Genomic DNA, 11,012 nt, shown 5'->3' with positions numbered 1-11,012 from the left:
CTGGTTGGACACGATTTTACCTGCAGACACTCGGATCATAAAGGGATGGACATGTTCAGCAACAGTACACGGGTAGGCTGTGGCACTTAAGTGATCTTCAGGAGATCAAAAGTGTGTCAGGAAGATATCCCACTCCACCACCAGCAGCCTGAACCATTGATACAAAGCAAGATAGATGAATGCTTTCCTTCTCTCACCTCAACCAATCACAGCAGATGGCCCCGCCCCTCCCTGAGCCTGGTTCTGCCGGAGGTTTCTTCCTGTTAAAAGGGAGTTTTTCCTTCCCACTGTCGCCGAAGTGCTGCTCATAGGGGGTCATATGATTGTTGGGTTTTTCTCTGCATCTATGAAGCGCCTTGAGGCGACTTTTGTTGTGATTTGGTGCTATATAAATAAAATTGAATTGAATGTTTACACCAAATTCTGACCCTATCATCCAAATGCTGTAGTAGGAATTGAGACTCATCGGACCAGGCAACATTTTTTATCTTCTATTTTCCCGTTTTGTTGAGCGTGTGTGAACTGAAAGAGGAGACAGGAGGGGGACGCAGTGTGGTGCTCTGTTGCTGTAACACATCTGCTTTAAGGTTCAACATGTTGTGTGTCCAGAGATGCTCTTCTGCATACGTTGGCTGTAACGAGTCACTGTTGCCTTTCTATCAGCTCAAAGCAGTCTAGCCCTTCTCCTCTGATTCCTGGCCTCAATAAGGCATTTTCACCCAGAGAACTGCTGCTCACTGGATATTTTCTCTGTTCTGGACCGTTCTCTGTAAACCTTAGAGATGCTTGTGTGAGAAGATCCCAGCAGATAAGCAGTTTCTGAAATACTCCGACCAGCCCGTCTGGCACCAACGACCACGTCACATTCAAAGTCACTGATGATCAGTTTGAACATCAGCAGGTCAGCCGTGTCTGTGTATGCAAGCCAAACAGGTGCATCTTTTATATACAGTCTATGGTTCTTCTGTGTTGACAGCAACTAGTAATTACAGCCTAATTACCATATTACTGATTAGATGTAACACATGCAATGAAGGCATTGAAACCAACCTTGGCTATTTCCTTCAGTCCACCATGCTTCTGTGTTTTTATATATAATATCAACAACAATTGTACCAAAATCAAGTTTCCTGTTTTGCTTTTCTATTTATTCCAACAGCCAGCAAACGCACAATTAGTTACACTGTTACCTTATTTTAAAGCAATCAAAAATAGGTCTGTCATATTGTCATGACACGTGTGTCACTGTGTCCCTCATACAAATAAAAATCATCATCCAGACTGTGGCTTGTTACTCTGAGAGGATAAAACGAGCCCTTGAAACTGCTGCTGAGTGCATGCAGAGAAGAACCCAGACAAAAATCATTTAAAAAACCGAGCGTAACCCTTTAACCTTTCCGCCCCAGACTGTGGCAAGACTGTAGTTTTACTTAAGAGCTCCTAAACATCTGTCTGACTGTGAAGCAGCTTCCTCTGCTCTGCTTCCTCTCGATGATAAACCCAAATGATGTCAGTCGAACTACTGCCGTAAAGACCGCTGAGTGCAAAGCCACCCAGTGTCTTAATGATCAAGGGGTCGTGGTTTTTGACTGAAAGCACAGGACATTTAACATTTACTGCCCGAAGGCAGATTGGATGTGCATAAAAACGCTGAGTCCTTCACTGACAGTAGCCAGCTAAGTCGTTAACTCATATGGTGCATGCAAAATTACCTTAATGCGAGTGTAACATGTGCGCTGGTGCTGCGGAGGTAGCGCACATTCGATAATAGGTTTAAAAGCACAACCCCGCAGGTCGTAATTATTTGCGGGACTGTCTGCCTGCACGCTGGATGTCCCGAAAACATCGCGCTGGTGTCACGGTGTTAAAAGCGCTCTTAGTAATGATGCCTCGCAATTAATTGGCTGATGATGAGGCTAGTTATGATGTAATCTCTCACACTCTCTCCTGCACACAGCCAGCCCCCTCCCTTCTCCCTCGCTTTCTCTCACTCTCTCTCCCGTTTCCCCACCTCTTTCTCTGTCTTTCTCTCCTATCCTAACCAACATGGCCGCTAAGTCGGATGGAGCAGCGGTGTCTGTGGAAGATGACAACACGCCCAGGAGCCTCTCGGAGCCGGGGAACCCCGCCGCCCGGCCCCGCTGCACCGCTGCCGGCGGGAAGCCCTACACCCTGCTGGACTGCTGCTGGGTGCTCTGCGCCCTGCTCGTCTTTTTCTCCGACGGCGCGACCGACCTGTGGCTGGCTGCCGACTACTACCTGAGAGGCGAAAACTGGTGGTTCGGCTTGACGCTCGTCTTTGTCGTGGTGCCCTCGGCTGTCGTGCAGGTGCTGAGTTTCAGGTGGTTCGTGTACGACTACGCGGAGCTGAGCGGCGGGGAAGGAGGAGCAGCGAGCTGCAGCGGGAGCGGAGCAGCGGCAGGCGGAGCAGCCGCGGCGGGAGACGGCACTCTAAGCACCAAGGACAGCGACCAGCGCGGCGGGAGCGCGGTGGCGGTGAACGCCGCCAATGTTACACCGGTGTACGCGTCCTCTGCCCCGCCAGCGACGGCGGGGAGAGTCGGGACCCCCTGGAGGTGCTGCACCGTCTGTATGTGGGTCTTTCAGACCGTGCTTCACGTCCTGCACCTGGGGCAAGTGTGGAGGTAGGACCGCTGGAGTGGCGTGGGGAGCGAGAGGGGAGTGCTTGCGTGCATGTGCGCGCGCGCGCGTGTGTGCAAAGCGCACTTCTGTGTGCGTAATATGTGCGCTGGCAATGCGTTCTCAACGCTATCCTGCACGGAGATCTCCATGTGTGTGCCAGAAAGTGTGTCTGCGTGTTTAGGCTCTCGATGTGTGTGCGCGCGCGCGTCATCGCATGTGCATGTGTCCGAAATGTTCCCTCTCTCTTCCATGTGCAGAAATAAACGATGACAGCGCGACTCCTTCCTCCAAAGCTGCCGTGTAGTACCCACGTTCACGCACAACTTTAAACAGTCGTAAAAATGCGATGAGCTCCCCTGAACTGAACCTTTTGGCCCACCTGCCACTCCAGTCCCGCCTGTGACAGCAGCTGCATACAGCTCCAACATGTAGTTTCTGCCCCCCGATGTCTCCGACTGTCATGGTCCTGATATGTTGACAGGAACATTATCAAGGCGCTGTGGTTTAGACCTCGCTGCTGCTCTCCTCTGGCTGCTTGTCATGTCAGTGATTTCCACACTGGATCTTTCCCCCCTTCTTTTACAAGCAGAGCAGTTTGGGATGGTTAAAACGTACGGGCTGAATCTTTAAACGAGCATTCCCACAACACATTTCAAACTGATTTCCTTTCCTGTTACATTAACTCTGTTAGACTTTACCCGTCATGCACCAAAAGTCCATTTATGTTGAAAAATCTGGTTAACCAGTCAAAAGAAGTTTGAAAGTAAAAGTGAAAGATGAAACAGATATTATACCAGAAAGAACTCTAAAAAGATGAATGTTCAGCGACCTCACATCCAACCTTGTTGTAGAATTTATAGATTTTAAACACAACATTTGATTGACTGTGAAGCTTCTCAGTCATCCAGCCCATGGTAGTCTTAGGAGCTTTGGAGCATTAATAGTGGGCGCAGCATCCACCAGGGTTTAAATACCTGGGAGTCTGCATGTTATTAGCTTTAGAACTGAAGAAGCCTTTTGGATCAGAGGTTAAACACCTTCATCAAACCTAAAGTAAACTCCTTTTTTCGACCAATCAGACAGCTACAGTTTTTTTCACCGTGGCTACACAGACTAGTTTTACAAAACAGCATTTTTTAAACTATAAAAAAATATTTATAAATGTTCATATATCTGTATGTAAATCAAGTTTGGGTCTCTTTGAGTGTTGGATGGTGAGCTTATTTGCATGTGCCTGTGGACAGGCAAAACCTGAAACATGGAGTCACACTGCCTCACAGGACGCTCCGGGTTACAGTCTGATGGTTGGCTCAGGAGTCTGCAGATGTGCTGAGAAAGAAGAGGTGTCTTTTCACTTTTAACTAAATTTAGAAGTGAAGGCGTGTCTTTTCACTGACCTGAAAAGACGTCTTTTCACCTCTCGCTCTTCAAATCTCGACGCACTCGAGACATCTGACAAAGTCGTCTTTTCAAGAAGTTTTTGCTGGGTGCAAAAGGGTCGGAAGTTTCACATAACCCAAATCTCTAGAAATGAAAGACTTTTTTTTTGTTAGACAACGTGAAGCACTGTGTATATAATACATGAGACTCACACATGAAGTTGTGTGTTCATTTCAAATGTGAAAAAACATTATGAAACAAGTTTTTGTGAACGCTGAAATATCTCAAATGAGCTTTTAAATAAATAAAATAAATTCTAATTACAACATGAGACATTTAGATGTTCACAAATTTATGTATGGTGACAATTACAAAGTGCTGTAATCAAGTAACTGAGTTGTATTAGCACATATTTATCAAGTCAGGCAAAGTACAATAAATAAAAACAGTGACAAACAGATGAAAATACAAAAACAATTACAAATAAATGTGTAGGGAAAAGTCTGAAAAAGACATTTTCCTTCTTTAATGTTTTACAGATAATCATAAAACATCACAGATTAAACTCTGGACTCTTCTGAGCTGCTGATAACTGGACTAAAGCAGCTTCCTGTAGCTCTCTAACCATTACCAGTTAGTAGAGTAGAAGGAACCTTTTTACTATAACATTTTAATTCAGTTCAGTTGAATTAAATCCGATTGCACTCACGTAATTGCAGTCACCTTTGGGCACTGCATAATGTAAGGTTATATTATTATATTGTAAGGTAGCTGGGCAAGATACTGAACCCAGGTTCCTTCAGATGCGATTGGAGTGTGGATGTGTGTGGCTGTTGTGAAAAAGCACTTGTGTGAATGAGACATGCTGCTAAAAGTACTCTGAGTGCTCGAGTAAAAAAGCAGTAGATAAGCTCCAGTCCATTTATCGTGTGTCTCATTTGAGGTGCATGTCTCTCAAGCAGCCTTTTAAATATAGCATAATCCTTTACTCAATGCAGCACACCACGAAACACAAAAGTATCTAAGTATAACATACAGGAGCCAAAGAAAACTCCCTGAAGTCAGTTCTTTTTTAGCGGTCAGACCACCAGGGCATCTGCTCCACCGCCAAATCCATATGGCTCTGACGCTCTACGGTGCCTCCTGCAGGTAGTGCGCCCACAGGAGGGAGAGCCCATGTTGCTTTTTTGGGCTGTGCCCGGCTGGACCCCACGTGCTAAGCCCCCGCTACCAGGCACTTTCTCTCAAACACCTCCCCCCAGGCGTGGCTACCTTGGTAACCCTCTCCTGGTACCTTGGTCGCTTTGTAATTTTACTCATCTAGAGGTGTCTGACTGGCTCGCTTTCTGTGTTTTTTTAATATGTTTCCGCTGTCAGACCAACAGACCCAGAGCTTTGAGAGCATGCAGCACAATTATTCTCAGTGCTTTGAGGGTCCGTCTGAGCAGTAAGCCCGTATCAGTGTACAACTCTCAGCTCGAGGTCAACACAAAAACACGAAGCCGGCACCATTATCACAAGTTAATTGTTTACCGTGTTGATTCTCAAGAAGGAAGTGCACCGAACTGTTAAAGTGAAAGAAAAATCCTGCAGAAATTGCCTTGAAATACCAGCAGTCCTAACCCGCATGCTTCCCTCATAATTACTGCAGCCATTAGAGACGCCAGTCACACTAGGAAGTAATTACGGGTCATAATAACCCGCTTAACCGGTTACCAGTGGGATCTCTCTTTTTTTTAATAGTAGAACCTGTTTACCGACTGCAGAGCAACTCGTATCATCTGTTCCAAGAGCAGTAAGTAACGCCGGCCAGATAAATCGAGGCGAATAAAAAGGAGAGACTGAAGGGAAAGCAAAGACCCGAGGGTGAAGCAAGTTACAGTCAAAACACCAGCTGGATCGAGACATGACAGAGACGATAGAAAAAATACCCTGAAGTCAGACCCAAGACTCGAATAGTGTAGTAAAAAACCCAAAAACATTTGTCTGTAACAAATTGTTCTACACAAAAGCGTCTCAGTGGTGCAACAATGAAAAATGATATTTTCCAGCAACAATAAGGCTGACAATTCAACAGAGCAATTTTTTGCTTGTTCTTGTTGCATAATTTATTCCAGCTTTCAGGAAAACAAACTGAAATTCGTAGACGACGAGCGGCCCGTGCCTTTGATTTACTCCCATATAACAAAAATCTGACACTTTGAAGAACCGGACCAGTGTTTTATTCAAAGACACATTTTATTGCGACTGCATCATTTCCACAAAGATTGAAAATAGCTTCTTAGATTTTCACTGAGCAGAAAGGTCCGCTAACTCAGACGGGCTGACTGAATCATCCTTTAGGCGAGGGCGCGGGGCGGCAGCTCGCCTCCGAACCTCCGTAGACAAACACGGAGAAACACAAACATCAACTATTTCAGGGGGAAAAAAGAACATGCGGGGATTCGTATGAGTATAATTACATGCAGACTCCGTAATGAAGCGCATTAATGAACAACAATAAGATGCTGAGAGCTGGAGAATGAGAATGAGTTGGTTTTAATGGGGTAGTTGCTGCCGGGAGAGTCGAGCTCAGACTGTCGATGACTCGACTCTGACTGCAGGTTTACGTTTGAGAAGCTGAGATTTCTTCAAGGCGGAAGTGAATTCAAGATGTTTTCCCTCCAGTGTGATTATTAGGACTTGATAATTGCAGTATGAAACCTAACATATGCCTGTAAAAATGCATTTTGATAGATGAAAGTCAACATCGCAGGCATTCTGGGGAAAGCTGACGAAATTACACAGGCAGGCTGAAGTTTGGCTTTGGCAGCAGATAACAGGCCGCAAGTAACATTCGTTGTCCAAATAAGACACAGGAGCTCGCAGGTATTTGGGACATTTACACCAGTTTGCCTTTTCACTGCTCATTATGATTTCCTTCACTACACAAATGCAACTTTTATCTCTTTCTGTGAAAATGAAAGTCAGGTGGAAAATATTTGTTTATTGTCTGCATAGTCAGTGGTCAGATTTGAATGGATCGTGATTTTGTTGTGATATTATTGTAGCGGTCTCAGAAAAAAGATGTTAGAGTTCGTTTGGATGGTTGAATGTGCAAACTGTCTGACATCCTGTTAGCTACACTCATAACCTCGATGACAGTCTGTACATTTGCCCGTTTTAGACCACTTATACAAATCTGTGTTAAGGCAAGTTAGTGAGTTTGCAGCACACTGGAACACAGCATTAGCAGTTTGAGGGGGGATCAGTCGGTACCTGCATGATTATGTGGCACATATATGATTGATGACACCAAAGGGTGTGTCCACATGCACATATATATTTTCTGGCTGCTCTCTCTGGGCTCGCCACAGTGGACCATCTCATGAAATCCAAGCATCCTCTTCCCTGTGATCTTTTTTTCCTCCTGCCAGGGAGCTCCATATTCAGCATCCTTTTCCCCAATATATCATCCATCTCTCCTCTGCATGTGTCCAAACCATCTCAGTTTGATCATTGGTTTTCTAACTCCGTCTCCATACTCTGCTATATAATCAGCTGTAATCTTCTCTATCTTCATTCAATTCAATTCAATTTTATTTATATAGCGCCAAATCACAACAAAAGTCGCCTCAAGGCGCTTCATAGATACAGAGAAAAACCCAACAATCATATGACCCCCTATGAGCAAGCACTTTGGCGACAGTGGGAAGGAAAAACTCCCTTTTAACAGGAAGAAACCTCCAGCAGAACCAGGCTCAGGGAGGGGCGGGGCCATCTGCTGCGACCGGTTGGGGTGAGAGAAGGAAGACAGGATAAAGACATGCTGTTGAAGAGAGACAGAGGTTAATAACAGATATGATTCAACACAGAGAGGTCTGTTAATACATAGTGAGTGAGAAAGGTGACTGGAAAGGAAAAACTCAATGCATCATGGGAATCCCCCGGCAGCCTACGTCTATTGCAGCATAACTAAGGGAGGATTCAGGGTCACCTGGTCCAGCCCTAACTATATGCTTTAGCAAAAAGGAAAGTTTTAAGCCTCATCTTGAAAGTAGAGATAGTGTCTGTCTCCCGAATCCAAACTGGATTCATCACTCTGAATGAAAATCTTAACTTTTTTTAAGCACCACCTTCTCTGAACCGTACATCACAGCGGTCCACACCTCCACCTCTCCAGGTTCTCTTGTTCCTGGTCCCCGCTCTCACTACACATCACAACGACAGCATATAAGGATAAAGATAACAGTGTCCCGTTAAAGGCTAAACAAACTAGTGGTTGAGAAACTGTCAGATAAAAATGGGGTGTTTATATATTATTACACGACTACTACGCGCACTTTTTTGGGGGGATGTTCAGTATCTTCCCCAAAGTCTCTTTGCCTGCAGGAGCTGCAAAGCGAACATCCGACATCCCAATTAGTGGAAAACCTGCTCCATGTCTCGAGGAAAAGCTGCCCTAACAATCACAGCCATCCAACAGTTCATCATTATCTTGGTACCGAAGCTTTTCTCAGTCCCTGCTGCGTAAATTAGATTTAGTAAAGTTGACAGACGGTCAGAAGTATCAAATGCATCACTAATCTCTATTTAACCCTCAACACTTTGAGGTGTTCTACTGTGTATAGTTTTAAATTCGGCCTGTTGATAGCGAGCACCATATGGACTCTTTGTACGAGTCGGTTTAATTTCCTCAAACTGACCTTTAATGAAATTTCTGTGAGACATTATGAGCAAACATCTACCTGGTTCTTAGGATTTTATTTTATGAAGCCCAATCAAAGAACAATCCCCAGCTTTGCTGACCTTTATCTTTACTGGTGTCGTTTTGTGTTTAACTGTCAGTCGTTAGAGGATGAATCCGTCTAAATGTGTGTAAACACTGATAGAAAGACAGTTTTAGACGTCTTCCTGAATGTCCCTGATCTCACTGTGCAGATGTTTGCAGCAGCACGGTGAAAGCAGAGGCTTTTATTGACCTGAAACATGAGGTGTAGGTCAGGCTGTCATTTACCCGTGGTGTTCGACAACTGTGTGGGGGAAAATCCTTCTTAAGAGATACAGACCGCTATTGACAGCTACAAGTGCCGGACCAGAACCCACAATGCCTTTCAGTAGAAAGACACGTCAGGTTTGGAATCAAGGTCGACTCACCTTTTCTAAAGTGGAGACTCGGCTGTTTCTCTTTTTTCCCTCATCTACATTTAAAATCCAGATGAAAGCAGCAAGGTCACACTTCTTTATCTGGGGGTTTGTTAAAAAGGTTTTCTGAGAACTTCAGGGGATTTCCTACTGAAGCTGGAAAGACGTGAAACACTTTTGCAACAATTTACTCGGTTTATGTTTGGAGTTGATCACGAACGCTACGAGAGGACTGAAACAGTCATCTTCCTGATAACTGCAGTCAGTGGTACTTACTGCTAAAACCTAACATCGGACTCCCTTTGGTATATTTCACAATGCCTGAAGACTGATGAAAAAGTATCTGCCCGTCCCTCAGAGGGCTGTGTGGCAGGCAGCATGCAGACGGCATAAACTCAAAATGCAGCTTCATTGCCGTCCAAAAACCCTACACACGGGAATGAGACCAGGAAAACTAAATACTGGGAATCATGGATTCAAGGAACACAGAGCAGGGGAGCACACGGCAAAGTGGGATCACATGGCAAAGAGAGACACTGACAATAAATACGCAAGGCAGTGAGGCCAGGAAAACAGGTGGGAAACACACAGAGTACAAATCAGGGATAATGAGACTGTCACTACCCGATCCGTACCGGAAACCCGATCGGTACCCTGCATGCGCGAAAGGTGTCTACTTCCGGTCGAAGCGTTTTACGATAGTTACAGGTCAGAGTATCTGTTAAGATGTTAAGAATAATAAGTATCTCTTAAAATGTTTCCGATAATGAAACATTTAATATAATGTAGACAAAAACAAAAAATAAAAAGATAGTGACAGATCAGGGCTCCCCGATCCATACCGCGCATGTGCAGAGCTTTTCTTCTTCTTCTGTTCGTTTAATGGCAGTTTACACCCCAGTGTTCGAGGATACTGCCACCTGCTGACCGAGCGAATGAACCTCATTGTAAACTGAATTAGCGTCATTACAAACGTGTGTTAAATTTGATTTAGTGATAGTCGAGTGTGTTTATGCTTGTCTGTGTGGAGAGGATTGATTGGAATAGTCATGATGATGTCCGCTATCACTGTCAATTGCCAGTAAACACTTAATCTGGCTGCTGAATCTTCACGTGACATATTACAAAGTCTGTATTATTAACTCTGTAATTAGGCGCCATTCTTCTCATTTTACGGCGCTGTTGTTCAATCGGGAAACGCTCTCTGTTGAGGAGAAAAGCATAAATTTGTTAGTATACGGATTATCCATAGTTTAAATGTCCCGGTAGTCGAAAAGGAGGCAGAGCTGTTGAGAAATGCTAGGAGCTAACTGGGCGCTAACCGTGTCATTCAAATATATTGAATGTCGCAATGCTGGCAAAGAGAGGAAGTGACGTAAGATTTGCGCATGCGGGCTACCGATCGGGTTTCCGGTACGGATCAGGTAGCGACAGAGACAAGTCAAGTTAAACTCAATACAGGAAACAGGCGACCAGAATTGTTTTTAAACAAGTTAAACAGATCGACTCACTCGTGGAGCCTGCCCCAAGTGGCCAATCAAGAAATTGCAGTTATTGACACTTTCAGCCCCAGAGGTTGCTCATTTATATTCGGTTATGGGCTATAGTGTGTCAGTTTTTATGCATATTAGGAGATGTTTCTAACGTCTCCTGATCGAATTTAGCTGGACAGCTGCAGATGACAGATATATGAATATGTGATGAGTGTTATTTGCAGTTTGTTCATATGCAGTTTGCTCGTTGGATGTCTGAGGTCCTAAATGTTTTGTCCTCAAAGGGAATTTGCGATTTTCTTTCTGATCTTATGCACCTGTCATCGAGAAAAGTGGAGGATATATTTTAAGTGTTGACGGTTTCAAAAGGTA

At 44.6% G+C, this 11,012-nt stretch overlaps 1 protein-coding gene across 1 annotated transcript in view; it reads left to right on the top strand.

Moving 5' to 3' along the window:
• Positions 1 to 2,025: 2,025 nt before the first annotated feature.
• Positions 2,026 to 11,012, top strand: part of xkr7b (XK, Kell blood group complex subunit-related family, member 7b) — a 120,787-nt gene continuing 111,800 nt past the window's right edge. The window contains exon 1 of the mRNA XM_006803705.3: positions 2,026 to 2,645. Coding sequence (XP_006803768.1) covers positions 2,047 to 2,645 — 599 coding nt within the window. The 5' untranslated portion in view covers positions 2,026 to 2,046. The remainder of the gene's footprint in view (positions 2,646 to 11,012) is intronic.

The sequence above is a fragment of the Neolamprologus brichardi genome, chromosome 20 (assembly GCF_056152115.1).
Source record: "Neolamprologus brichardi isolate AB-2024 chromosome 20, ASM5615211v1, whole genome shotgun sequence".
In the NCBI taxonomy this organism is placed as follows: domain Eukaryota; kingdom Metazoa; phylum Chordata; class Actinopteri; order Cichliformes; family Cichlidae; genus Neolamprologus; species Neolamprologus brichardi.
This window is presented reverse-complemented; position numbering and strand designations above follow the sequence as displayed.